The 14,795-nt window shown below is 36.8% G+C and overlaps 1 protein-coding gene across 2 annotated transcripts in view; it reads right to left on the bottom strand.

The window, feature by feature from the left end:
* Nucleotides 1–14,795, bottom strand: part of LOC127437604 (non-muscle caldesmon-like) — a 38,856-nt gene that overhangs the window by 7,418 nt on the left and 16,643 nt on the right. Inside the window, exons 5-12 of one of the 2 annotated variants that reach the window (XM_051692631.1) lie at nt 13,066–13,324; nt 11,544–11,681; nt 7,806–7,849; nt 6,933–7,014; nt 6,343–6,483; nt 4,753–4,851; nt 3,251–3,343; nt 3,038–3,143 (exon numbers count right to left, since the gene is read on the bottom strand). In XM_051692631.1, the coding sequence (XP_051548591.1) occupies nt 3,038–3,143; nt 3,251–3,343; nt 4,753–4,851; nt 6,343–6,483; nt 6,933–7,014; nt 7,806–7,849; nt 11,544–11,681; nt 13,066–13,324 (962 nt within the window). Of the gene's footprint in view, nt 1–3,037; nt 3,144–3,250; nt 3,344–3,930; nt 4,171–4,752; nt 4,852–6,342; nt 6,484–6,932; nt 7,015–7,805; nt 7,850–11,543; nt 11,682–13,065; nt 13,325–14,795 lie in introns of those variants that run through there. The other variant, XM_051692633.1, reaches the window with a different exon arrangement.

Raw genomic sequence — 14,795 nt, 5'->3', positions numbered from 1 at the left:
GAACCAGCACTAACCTTCGCTGGCTTTCATAATTGGCGGAAAGCTACAAAGACACTAAAATCTCACGGTGAAACTGCAGAACACAAGAACACGATCGTGGCATGGAGCGAATTCAAACAGACCACAGAAACTGGCTCAAAGATAGAAAACTTACAGGATAAGGGACATTTAGCAAAGGTACAACAGAATAGGCAGTACATGAAGGCAGTTATTGAGAGCTTACGCTACACTGCATACCAAGGAATTGCACAGCGAGAACATAGGGAGAATAAGGAGGGTGATGAAAAGTCAATCTGTGGCAATTTTATTGAGTTGCTTCATGTTATAATCCAGTCTCATGAAAATTCGTACATATTTTACGAGTTGGCTAGTTCATAAAATGTTTACGATTTCATCACGTGCAAATGCCCGGATGTCTAATGCAGAAGTGCGAGTTTCGCACATGAGGAGTTAACGACATGCTTATTAATATTATGCCCTTACCCAAACCACTTATCTAAAGCTAACCAATCACTAAAGTGTGTAAACATGATAGGAAGCTGTTGTGTGTGACAGAAGCAAGTAATTGTCACGTATTAGATGGAAACGATGTCCAGCGACGTCATTAGCTGTAGTGAAAGTCACACAAATTCATACAAGTGCAGTAGTACAATATCACACGAATTTAGTGTATAACTTCTTTTCCAGATCAGTCATTCATGACATTTTTATTAAAAAAAACAAAACAGAAAGAACTAACACCAACAGAGAAGCCTGTCGAGCTTAAGAAATTATCGAATTATAGCTGGGCATGTCAGTATTCTGCACTATGGGCCATAAAGAAAGAGCCCACAGCCATACGTGCTACACTACTTGATGTAATCAGCCAGGAAAACCCATGCAGGAAACTTGAGGAAAGGTCTCTGAATGGACTCATTGATACACAATTTGTCTTGCACCTGACACTGTTTTGAGGATCTTTATAAAGTGACCAAGTTCATGTCAGATCACCTACAGCCACCTGACCTTTAACGTTCATCAGCAGGAGATTTAGCTCAGTCTGTTATCACTACTATTTCTGAGAAACTTTCAGAAAGTTCATGGGAAGAAATAAAAGACCGTGCTCAAGATATATGCACAAATAAGAGAATCACTGCAGTTAGCCCTTGGTATGAGAAGAGATGGCCCCAGTTTCCATGTCACTTACAGGACTTTGTTGTGGAAGCAAATACATAAAGGATGCAAGAAACCGATGACTTGGATAACGCACGAAAACACACATTTTATCCCGACATTGACAGACTGCTAAACGAAATGAATAGACGTTTATCAAAAGAGGTGAAATATGTGCTGACTGGTGTCTCAACACTCAATCCTAAACACAAGACATTTCTCGACAAGCAGTGTTTATTGCCAATGGCCTGCTATTATGAGGTAAATGAGAAGAACCTGGATGCACAGTTGCACCAGGTTTGACGGCTTTTTAAAAGAAAAGAAGAGCAAGGACACACCATTAGCAGCACCCTTGACTTTCTCATGCTCATGAGGCCATACAAAAATGCCTTTATGGATCTATATAAACTGTTATGCATATCGGTCATGCTTCCCCTTACAAGCGCAAGCTGAGAGAGTAGTTTCTCTTGTCTCCGGTGTCTTAAAAAATACTTCAGGAACAGTAGCGGGGATACCCGGACCAGCAATTTAGTGGTGTTGGCCATAAACTCAACAAGGGCAAGGGCTCTTGATGTTGAAAAGATCATTAACATCTTCATGGTTAACCATAAGAACAGTCGCATAATCCTGCTGTGAAAGCAACTGAAGGTGAGTAGGCTTTTTATGTCTGTGTTAACACTTTGTTATGCTGCATTTAGAAAGTGCACTTGCTGAGTAGGTAGTTGGTGATGTTGTGCATGCTGCTTTTCATTCGTGGTATCAGTGTTACCTTTATAACCACACACACACACACACACACACACACACACACACACACACACACACTAAATGGCAATGTTAGTGTTAAAACAAAGTTTTTAGTTATTGTAGAAAAATGTTGTAGGCATGTTCGTGATGCAATGATGCATATGGTGTCGGGTTGTTTAGTGACCGTGAAATGTGTTGTCATGGAGTCTAGTTGTGTCAGGAAATTAGCACTCCCTCTTAATAGTGATGCACCCTCATAGCACCTGCGGCCAAAATTTTCTGGTGCCACCCCTGAGATTACAGGGAAGATAACAAACACAATGTCCTCTTCATGAACACCATCAATCAAATACTTAACACGTTGTGCACCAGTCACAAAGGAGAGGCACACATGTGCTAAATAACGGAGAACTGAGCTTAATATTAGCAACAGCATTCTCTAATAAGAGGCACACATCAAGCGCACTCAGTAAGGAATGCACATAGGCACTGACAGACATAATGAGAATAATTTTTTTTTTAAACATTAAAGGCATCTTATTGGTCACTTATAAATACGATGCGTGCAACTTTTTTAAAACTCAGTAACTTAGATAGATACATGCATTTACAATTTACTTGTTACACTGGACCGTTTAAAATTTACTAGTGAATTTGAAAATGTGCTTAATTCTTAGAAGAATTTTAAAGGAAATGGTAACCATTTACAAGACCTGTACATGCTGATTATAGCCTACTGATTAAATTGTAACATAAAATCTTGATGTAGCCTATCATTCATTTTACCCAAGAATTTGACTACATTAGTCATTCTAAAGAACAGCATGGCAACATGGCTTAAAGTTTATGGGCAAAACCAGAAATGTTAGGGTTTATTGACTAATTGAAACGTTTGTCATGAGCCTGTTTGTTTATATATTTTACAATTTTAAAATTTGTACTCAAATTTGGTGAATCTTTGGTTGTCTGCAAAAAAACGGCATATCCGCAAATATTAAAATAGCAAAACAAACTCTTGTATACAGGGGACATTTAAGGTATAATACAGTTGCCCCCCTACAAGCAAAATACTTTGCACAGAATTAATTTGAAAAGTTTTGAAATTAGTGATCATGTATGATATAAAAACATGTCTCACTTGATTTCCCATTTGGGTAGACACTGTAATCATCATCAGTTGAAATCTTCTCGTATTTGCCATGGCCTGTCACAACAAACTTGTACCGTTTACCCATAAAGGAGCCCTGAAAATATAAAAGTGAGTAACAGTTAGAGAGAGAGGTTATAAGAGAGGGATTCGTTCTCTTATCAGTTCGAGGTTTAGCATTAGTGTTCTTATCTGAATATTTACCTTTCCTCCGAGCCCTGACCTCTCAGCTGCAGAACCCTCTCCAATGATTTCCCACATGTTCTTCTTCTGCAGAACATCTCCATGTTTAACATCCTGATAATTAGTATTAGAAAGCAGCATTAAGATTACCTTTATACTCTTAAACCTGCTGTTTGACCCCCATCACCCCCTGTAACATAAACCAGGAATTGTCAAAATGCTAAATCTCCGAGTAGTACAAGGGTCAGCCAGGTATTTGGATCCCATGCTGAGGGAAGGCAAATATGTAAGATAGTTAAAAGTATACGGATACCCAATTATGAATAAAACAATTAAAAGGTCCAGTTAAGCCAACAGATCACCATTTGTCAGCTATTTCTGCTGTAACATTTTTGTAGTAATGATGTGGTGTGTGATAAAATATCATCCCCACAATTATACAATTGATGGGTTTGCCAAGATGAATCCTCAACAATGGATAAGCAAGTTGAGATAGCCTGATAGACTTAATATCTTCATAGACATACAGTATCTAGCCACTATGAAAAAAACAAAACAAAAAACAGTCATGGTAAACTCAGAAGGACAGTGCATGATCTTACATTGCATTATTGTGGCAGACAAGTAAAGCATTGATAAGACCATGAAAAAGTGGCTTTAGAAGGCAATATTCACAGCAATCTATTTAGCAATTACATTAGTCAATCTGTCTGAAACAGATTTATTATAAGGGCTTTTCTAAGGACAAGTCAATGTACACATGCATCAGACAGACGTTTTGTAGCATCTCACTTTGGTTGTGTCATGTCATAAACAGTGTTTTAGGTCGCTGTGCCAAGTTAAATGCAGTCTAAAATGTAAAAAAAAAAAAAAACATATCTTGAGATCCCTGCATTCAGAATTGCGATCCATCCAGCTGGAGTTTCGCTTGCTGCCCCCTGCTGAAAATAATTAATCGCACTGAATTGTCATGTTAAATCACCCTAATTAAAAGCCTGATTATGCAATTGTGTGGCCTAAAGTTACGTTTGATGTTCTTTAAATCTTTGCTTTAATGACCTGAATATTTTTTTCTTTAGGCCTAAACCAACATTATAAAACACAAACCCACATCAAAGAAAAGTTTTTTACAACTTGATGATTGATAAACTGGATTTTATGAAAAATGTTGAAGAGGTGTAGCTCATTCTCCCACAAGGGGGCACTATGAATGTATACTGTTATGATTTGACTGTATATTTGATGAACGTCTGTTCACACAGTCATTGTTTTGCTCGAACCCATTTTTAATAGAATTAGCATTTCTATTAAACCATGGCATATACAAATACATTTTAAATACACTGTAAACAAGAAACATTTAATGAATGAAATGAAAAAAAAAAAAGGACAGAAATTAAGAACAGAGGTGAAAAGACATGTACTAAGTTATTGTTTAGTTAGCTATGTATTTATTTTCAGGCAAAACTTTGCCCACTACATAAGACACTAAGGGCAGTGAACAGGTTCATTAATAAACTTACAGATGGTGTGGAGGGGGAGTGTCTGTTCCCGCCCTCCGGACTTCCTTTCACCCAATGATTGATCAGGTTTGCCACTCCCATTTTCACACAGTCAGTATCCTAAATGTATAACAGTGCATAAAGTTACACTTAGTTTCTTTTGAAATGGAAAAGTGTAAAGTTATATTGTGGAAGTGGCATCTGTGTATAAGGTCAATGGGAGTTTAACTGTAAATTTCAAGGGTTTGCATGGAATATTTAGCTCTTCTTAGCCTTGTAGCACTGAATGTTCATTGTGTGCCCTGTCAAACAGTCTACATTATGGCTATTGTCAGGCCAGTTTCATGTGAGGTGTGAATCTTCTTCAAATATTGAAATATTCAACTTCGTTTAAAATTTTTCCACAGTGTTATTATTTCTGTAATAGCTGCCTTCACTCAAGGCTATTTCTGACAGATTAACTTGTGGTGGCTCCAAACCAAGCAAAAATGCCTAGCTTATTTAGGCATCATAGTGAAAAGCAGTCTCAGATTGTAGGTACTGAAATTTAAAACAGCTTATTCTGGCCACCATAAAATATATGCAACATTGCATATATCCTTCATGAATTAGGAAATCCCATGATGCCCTGAAACAAGTTCAGAGAAATTTTCATCCGAAATGGTGGACATGAAATATCAATATTGTAAGTATATTCTTGTTCAGTACTGAAACATTTGTAGCATGTAGTTTTGTACTTGTTAGCTATGTTAACATTATAAACTAGCTGTGAGTGTGTGTAATCGAGACTAGTAGTGGCTCATGAGGATTGCAATGCGCATAGCGCACGAAATAGCAACTTTGTTAAACTGTATGCAGAGCATCTCAATTACTTATGAGGTTTAATTTCAGATAGAACTTAGTTTTATGTAAACAGCTGCCCATTTAGGCACTAGAAAGTGAGTCACAACAGTGGTTTTCCTTAACCTTAAACCTAACAATAACCATAACGGTCCTAAGAACAAAACAGCTTTCTTGTTTAGAATTCAGCACATTGGGTCTGAATATTGGTGGCAAAACATTTGAAATGAATACGCAGTTTTCCTGTGCGAGTATGTTTTGAGAGACATCCACTATTTCCTTATCATACAGTTAGTGGCAGCTAAATGTGATTAATTCAGCTAATGTTTCCCAAAAATTCCATAGAGTGTTGCTGGATGTTGATGTTCCAAGTGTGTCAAGCTCTGACACCCAGTGGGTGTGAGTGTATTTGATTGTGAAAGTGTATAGAATAGATGTTGTTCCATGTTACATGACTACATGACCTATCTCACGCTGCTGCTGCAACACTGGGGCCACTTTATGACCCACAAAATTGCACAATCTAATACTCCTACAAAGTAATATTAGAAGTGCCGTCCACTGTTCTGACATCACTGTTTTCCTTCATTATTTTTAAAGGCATGATTATAATAGCCAATTTATCTTTAGTTTGAAATGTACTTGAAAGTTTCCATCATGCAGACCAACTATTACTTGCTATTTATTTGAATTAAAGAGGTAAGAAATGAGAACCAATAATCTTTCTGTCAAGTTAGTTGTGCTGTGAGTCAATAAATGAGTGTCTCTGACCTTTGAAGGCGTGCCTTTTGGGGTGGTTTGAATCCAGGCCTCTCCGGCTTCAAACAAGTTTTTTTTAGAGGCCACTGGTGCAGAGACGCAGGGCACATCCACCACCACTGACTTAGTCATCTTTGGTTCTTTGAAGGAGCTCTGAAACATACAATCAGGGCTGTAGTGGAGTGGGGTGAAAGGTGGTAACGATTCTAGGGGCCCACAGGTCCAGGGGGCCCCAAAACAAATTCTACATTTTATTTTTTAAATAGGAAAGGGGTCCTGACCAATATACAGTCAGGGGGCCCAGAATATCTTGCAATGGTCATGCATACAGTATTATGGCGATTTGTCTCTTAAAGTAAATCAGAGCAATAAATTGCTTCTACAAAAGTGTAATAACAGATGTAACCATAAACTTTCTCAAGGGGAGGTAATGAAAGATATCCCATTTAATCTAATATCAACTAATGTTGCTAATAACAAAGATTTGATCCATTAGTTTACATTTTCTCAGAAAGTCCTTTTGTTTCTCTAAATAATGGTTTAACTGAGAGTCTCCCCATAAGCCAGGCATGACAACACACTTTAAATCATGTGAAATTCACCTCTACTGCATGTGTGTATTGCTCCAGTTTGTCATCAATCTTGGGTAGCAGTACAGGTCTCTGAGTCTTCTTAAAGCTGTTACTGTTTTTAAAAAAAAAAGATTCTTGGTTGGTGCATATGATGCATTAAAAATCATAAAATCACACTTAAAACACTTAAAATCATGTACGTGTACCGCGCTTTACAAATGGGAAGCGCATTTAGCACTTAAAAAGCGCTTTTGGGATAAATCACCGAATGTCTTAAGGGGGATCCCACACACTAGATCATCTTTTATTATCAAGTAAGAGCAGTCTTCATTATAGTTTACCAGTGCTTCTATTAGTCCAAGAAAATTTTATTTAATTTAATTAGAAAAACGGTTAAACTGTACCAGTCATCATGACTGTACTGGTGTTAAAATGGAGGAAGTGGTCCAGTTCCTTTATACTACAGTATATGTTGCAGTGTTGCACCCTTGTCCTAACCTTAGACAGCTTTAAGGCTTTTATTAACACAGTGTCCTTAATTATCTGTTTATTTGCTGATAGTCTCTGGTTGCAGTCTTGTTTTAATCCTTTATAAAATCTAACCAGCCATCAGAAAAAAAAAAAAAAAAAGAAAAAACGCAAACTTCACATCTGGTTAAAGGTAGCCAACCCATAAATCATCACTGACAAGGCGATGGACTTACAAAGTATTGGGATGACCTATGCCACCTATGTCAATATTTACTTTAAGACAGCAGCCATTTTTGCCAACATACTTGTAATTTTTTTCACTCAAGAATCTGCCATTTCTAGCACATAGTCAATGAGCTTAGAGGCCAAGAATGTCCAGTAAAATGTGGACATGCTCACCTATTAAGATTTTATGTTGCTGAATGAACTTACCTTTTCTTTAAAGATCGATTCAAAGACACTGTCCTCTCTGTGATCTGGAATAAAAATGTTTAGAAGAGTTTAGAACAATCAAACAGTTGGGTAGAGGTGAGAAGGTGACATTTCACTATTTCATTATTCATTATTATTTTTATTATTATATGTAGTGTCATTTCTGCGCCAGTGTTACTAAACCAAATTGCAAAAAAGATGAATGTTTTCTAGCAGGTTTCCTGAACACTCCCCCTGACTTCCATTGGTTGGACAAATAGGTTAGTGGTTAGTGGTAATATTTAATGGATGTATGAAGTCAATTCCCCTCAGGGTCACAAAGGTGTACTAGCAGAGGAACCACGGATGTAGTTCATCACATGTTCCACTAACGTTGTCTAACATGTCTAAATACTATACTTTAAAATGTGTCTTAATTTTGCACAGAATATCTATAGTTTAATTTATATGCATGTGTATATATATATATATATATATATATATATATATATATATATACTGTATATACTGTACAGATATAGCAAACCTATAGGAACTAGGGCTATATTTTTTTTTCTCTCTCCCCCTTTTCTCCCCAGGTATTAGGTATTAGATTGGTCCTATTTATCTGACCGCTACCACTTTGTTTGTGTAAATGAGGAGTTTTCAGATCAAGTAGAAGTGTGGCGTGCCACAGGGCTCAGTCTTAGGTCCCCTGCTTTTCTCCTTATATGTTTCCCCTGGGAGACTTTATCAGGAATTATTGAATTAGTTTTCACTGTTACGCTGATGATACTTAGCTTTAAATTTCCGCAAGACCTGATTAAATTTAGCTATTTTAAGACTGGATGGATAGAAATTTCCTTCTACTCAATTCTGACAAAACAGGGTTACTAATTATTGGACCAAGAACCTCTAAACATAAGATGCTAGAATATAATTTGACTCTCGATGGATGTACATTTACGTCATCTTATACAGTTAATAACATTGGTGTTATGTTTGAAATCAATTTATGAGATATTGCATTATTCAAAAAGAAACGTATCTAGTTGCTTGAAAGACACACTGTCTTATAGAACTTGCCATAAATGTTCAAAGATATTCAGACCTAGAGAGGCTATAAAAGATGTTTGATTTGTCTTTGTTTTCTATTAAATAAATCTTGCATTTGTTTAACAGTGCTTTTAGGTTTTTTATTATTTTGGTACATGGGAGCAGCCCAGAAAGCACACCTACATCTCTGAGATATCTGTTTAAGAGCAATTCATCTGGAAAGTATCACATTCTAATGAACATCTGCTGAACATCTTAAAAAGATGTTTTTTTTTTAATCATAAACATCTCAGAGACGGATGTATTGTATATCTTATTGACATCCGAGAGGAGACCACTTATAGAAGTTTTGCAGAAGAGCAAACAACCTAAAAAATATGTCTTCCAAACACACATCAAATAGACATCTGGGTGATGTGTGTGTGCTATCAGGGATCATTAGAGAGCCAAGTTTCCACCATAGGAAATATAAACCTGTTGAAGGAAGCAGGTTCAAAATGGCTCAACGGGCTATATTACTTGTTTTCCATTCCTCAGGGATCCAAGTTTAGTGCTTCACACCATGTTATGCATCTTTGTGGGTTGACCAAGGGTACAAGTGAAAAAAAACTAACCCAGCTATAAATCCCAACTTTGTTAAGCTCATGACCTAAAGTTGATGTTTAGACTGGCTCACTGAGGGCCCGAGTCATTTTCCTCTTACTGTAGGTTGGATTTAAATGTTTAGACTGGTCCCCTTGACACACTAATGAGTTTGTAGATGTTAGTATTTCAGACATGAATTCAGAGAATGACTATTGGTCTCTTTAGAACTATGTTAGTTAAGTAATGTTGCTTTGAAAACTCACATATACAAGGGCTAATTGTCAGACCTTTTTTACAGACGTCGCAAACTTCTGGGCAAATCAACCAAAGTGGCTTTCACGCTATATTTGTAACTAGATTTAGCATTTTCTGAAGAAAATGTGAGTGGTTCATCCCTGTACAAAACTTGCCGGAACTATGCTATGCTAACATGTTTTTTTTTAGCATGTTGCTGTGTGATTGATAGAGTGTTCTGGGTGGTTGCTTGGGCATTTCTTGGTGGTTTCTAAGTGAATGCTTACTGACCCAAGTCAAAAGAGCCCGACCAAAGTCTTTATTGTATTCTAGTCTCTAGACAGGGCTAAAGTTCCTTTTTCAGGTCTTACATACAAGGACAAAATCGTAAGTCAGATCACTTATAAAAGTAATAGTACACCTTTCCTCAACAAGAATCTAAAACTTAAATTCAGGGGTTAGTTCAAAACCACTTCAAATCCTCAAGTCCCCAAAGTATAAATCTTAGCAAGTGCCACTAATTATGATTTAGTTGCTTCAGTTAAACTACCTTCATTTTTTATGCTTCCACTTTTTTGTCTACCCACTCTATGTTTGAAACTGTATTTAAAAATCAAGGCAAGTCCAGTAGTAAATATGTTTATGAAGATACTCAATCATGCAGGTCATCACAGTCCATCTTGCAAAATATTTTCTGGAGCCATCTGGAAGTGTTTCTTCATTCATCAAAGGTGCCTCATCAGTTGTGTCAGAACCAATGAAGTCACCCAAATGAGTGACGAAACATCTTTAATACATGAAAATTTAAAAAATAAAATAAAAAATAAAACATCTCAAAAGACTTCATAATAAATTCAACATGACTTCCATTAATGAAAATCACAGAAAAGTATTTTTAAAAGCCCATCATTTCCAAGCAAAGTTTAGAAATTAAACAAATTACACTCTTCAAATAGATTTAGAGCTTGGTGCATGTAGATTAGGGCTGTTTTCACACTTAGTTGAATTGCTTGGTCCAAACCCGAGTTTGATTCTATCCCCCTCCCCCTATCCCCAGTCATTTCACATTAATATTATTTGGCTCTGAAGCTTGCTACATTTGTGTCATCAAAATGCGAGTACCACTATGAGTACAGGCCGCAGCTGTTTACCACTGTAACTAAGTAACGACTCAGGAGGAGATGGTGCCAAAAATGGAAAAGCATTGTTCACTTTGCTTTTTTCCCATTTCTTTGTCTATTTGGTTTTACTACTAAAACTTGACATGGCACTTGCATCCCTCTTAAGCAAATTAATTGCAAAAAATGCAAAGTATGCCATTTCTGTGGAGTCAAGTTACTATGAGAAATCCATGATATTATAATAGATAAGTTATATGTCATCAATAAAGATTATGCATGAAAGATTTTGCAAATTAGTCCACATTTTTCTCATATACAGTAAATTATGAACTGTACTAGAGTCTAAGAGTATAAGTGAACCATATACTAGACATCCATTTTTAAACAGACATCCTTAGTGGGCACCCGAGTTTTGCACCAAAAGCTCTAGTGTTAAAATTTAGCTAGAGAAAAAAAAAACCTTCTAAAATAAACTAAAGCCATTAAATCTTTAAACCAAAGGTCAAGGCCTGTGAATATGCATGCCTGTCACTTGAGTGAAAAAAATATTCAAACACTTATAAACAATGCAAACTTGTGTTTATGATCACTGCACATCAAAGCAAAAGCAACTTACTCAATAAAATGGAAATCTATAAAAAGAACAGGTTTATTTATTATCATGACTGTTATGTTCACTTACTGGGATCATTTCAGTTGTGGCGGTTACAAAAAGATATCTAGATTGAGCAGACTTTGCAACATTAAAAATATGTATATTTACTTTGAAAGTTGGATTTATGGGGTTTAGAGTGTTATATGGGTCATCGCCATCTGTGGAAGAAGTGTTGAGATTCTTCATTCTCTTCTCTGTCGCCTCCATCCTCCTCCTCTCGATCTCCTTCATTTGTCTCTTCTCCCCCTGTACAACATGCCACAGAGTTTTGCATTATGAACACAGCTCCAACTGGGCACTTATAATCTAATAATAGCACATTTATCTTGGCACTCCAGTACTGTAGTATAAAGCAGATCTGTTTGTCAGGAAATTCAGATATTTATAAAGAATGAAAGTGTGTGAATCCTCACAGCTAAGAGGTAACGTTCCAAAAATATTGGCTTTTATTTTATAAAGGTTGTGTAAATGTTAGGAACAAACATTCTTTAAATAATGTCAATGGAACATCCTTATTATTATATTAGTATTTGATCAAACTTACAAGGAGTAAAATTTGAAAATGTTCTCGTCGCATTGTTTCATCGTCCTTTAAACATTAGATTTTTGAGTATAAAGCAGTGTTTTAGAAATATTTAACAAGATGACTCACTATTGTAACATTACAAATCAATATTTTTAGAATGGTAAAGGGAAAGTTCACCCAAAAATGAAAATTCTCTCATTATTTACTCACCCTCATGATATCCCAGGTGTGTATGACTTTCTTTCTTCACCAGAACACATTTGAAGAAAAACAGAAATGATCTTAGCTCAGTAGGTCCTTAAAATGCAAGTGAATGGAGATTTCTCTTTTGAAGCTCCAGACATCACAGACAGTCAGCATAAACATCATCCATACAAGTCCAGCTGTTAAATTAATGTCTTCTAAAGCGACACAATCAATTTTGGTGTGAAAAAGATCATCATGCTTCCGGTCTTCAGCATTAAGCACATGTGACATAATCGCATTGGCATTTGAAACACGCAAGAACTGATGCACGTGCGACACAGTCGGAAGATCAGCGCTGTTTACAAGTGAGAAGGAGGAATGCTGTATAGAAGCTTCATTAGTTTTGGTTTAGATCTGTGTTCATCTGTTTCTTTACTCACATTGGTGCGTTTGTGTGCTTATCCTGGAAGTCTCAACCGAGTGGAGAAAATGAGATTACATTGGTATCATGGCAACGTGAATATTTTACACGAGAGACCGTGTATTTAATATTAAATATTTATATTTTTTCACACCAAAAGCAACCGTATCACTTTAGAAGACATTAATTTAACCAGTGGAGTCCTATGGATGATGATTTAGCTGCTTGTCTATGATTTTTGGAGCTTCAAAAGAGAAATTTTAAGGACCTACTGAGCTTATATTAGATATTTTTCTATTTTTCTTCAAATGTGTTCTGGTGAAGAAAGAAAGTCATACACACCTTGGATATCATGAAGGTGAATAAATAATGAGAGAAATTTCAGGAATGTTGTGTCAACCTTTAAATATTTTTCTAAATAACATTGGAGATGTAAACGTTCCAGCAACCAAAATGGAACAACATTTTTGTGTTTGCAAATTTCCATGCTCAGCCACCTCTTTTTTGGCCTGTTTCTGCTTTTCCTCTTCCTCTTTCCTACGCTCATCCTCTTCACGGGCTTTGTGGCGTTCCTCTCTCTTCTTCTTCAGTTCCTCAAACTCCAGTTCAGCCTCGGCATGACGTTGCTGAAAATGCTCCAGCTTCTGACTCTCTTTCTCCTGGTGGCTATGACGAATCTTCTCGAGCTTCAGCTCTGCCTCCAGATCTGTGTCCATCTCTTTCTTTGTCTCACGGGCTTGATCTGTTCCTACGATCCTGCAGGAGAGGAGAAGATAACAGCAGTTTGAACATTCTGCTACACATCATCTTTTGAGTTCCACAGAAGATAGAAAGTCATGTGGGTTTACAATGACAAAGGTGTATGTATATAATGACAGAATTTTCATTTTTTGGTGAACTATCCCTTTAAGTGAAAGGGAAAAAAGAATTACATAGTAACTAACTCTCTTTATAGCCTTTCTGGAAATTCTCTGGCAACACATTTTTGGCAGCTACAGTATGATGTAAGCCCCTAAATTTAACAGGGCCATATTCTACACTTTTTGTAGCTATATGTTAATGACCTCTGTTATGATTTGCTAACCTTTTCGCATGTAAAATAAGTTGCAATAGCCTTGAGCAACAAGGTCTTTTATTTCAAAAGAGCCATGAAATACAACCTGGACATGTTTTCACAGGTTTTGTGAGATTCAGCCTTTTAACCTTTGATGTAACTTATATTCCTTTTCTTTTTTTGGGAACATTTTTTATATAAAAGACATTTTATGGAAAAAAGGGTGTGCTGAGTGACTCCAGCCAAGTCTCCTAAGCAATCAAATTGGCCCGGTTGCTAGGGAGGGTAGAGTCACATGGGGTAACCTCCTTGTGGTCACGATTAGTGGTTCTTACTCTCAATGGGGCGTGTGGTAAGTTGCGCATGGATCGCGGAGAGTGGCATGAGCCTCCACATGCGGAGTCTCCGCGGTGTCATGCACAGCGAGCCATGTGATAAGATCTGTGGATTGACGGCCTCAGAAGCGGAGGTAACTGATACTTGTCCTCCGCCACCCAGACTGAGGTAACCGCGCCACCACAAGGACCTACTAAGAAGTGGGAATTGGGCATTCCAAATTGGGAGAAAAGGGGGGAAAAAAATGATAAATAAAAAAGAATATTGTTCTCATTCCTGAAACTTGTTTAGACTTGTAATGCATTGTCTACGTCCTGGTATTATTAGTTGTAATACCACCTTTATGCTGATTTAGATGAAGAATTATGCATTAAAGGGATAGTTCACCCAATAATGAAAATTCTCTCATCATTTCCTCACCCTCAAGCCATCCCAGATGTGTATGACTTTTTTTCTTCTGCTTAACACAAATAAAGGTTTTTAGAGAATATTTGAGCTCTGTAGGTCCATACAATGCAAGTGAATGGTGATCTGACATTTGTAGCTACAAAAATCACATAAAGGAAACATAAAAGTAATCCATATGTCTCCAGTGTTTATATCCATATATTCAGAAGCGATAAAATAGGTGTGGGGGAGAAACAGAATTTAAGTCCTTTTTTTACTCTAAATCTCCACTTTCATGTGGTGCATGTTTAGTTTCACTTTCACATCTGAAAGTTAAAGGGGAGATTTAGAGGGAAAAAAGGACTTAAATATTGTTCTGTTTCTCACCCACACAATTCTGCCTCTGGGATTTTTGGAGCTACAAAGGAATGATCACCATTCACTTGCATC

The sequence above is a fragment of the Myxocyprinus asiaticus genome, chromosome 48 (assembly GCF_019703515.2).
Source record: "Myxocyprinus asiaticus isolate MX2 ecotype Aquarium Trade chromosome 48, UBuf_Myxa_2, whole genome shotgun sequence".
Classification (NCBI taxonomy): Eukaryota; Metazoa; Chordata; class Actinopteri; order Cypriniformes; family Catostomidae; genus Myxocyprinus; species Myxocyprinus asiaticus.
Note: the sequence above shows the minus strand (reverse complement) of the source record. Positions and strands in the feature narration are given on the sequence as shown.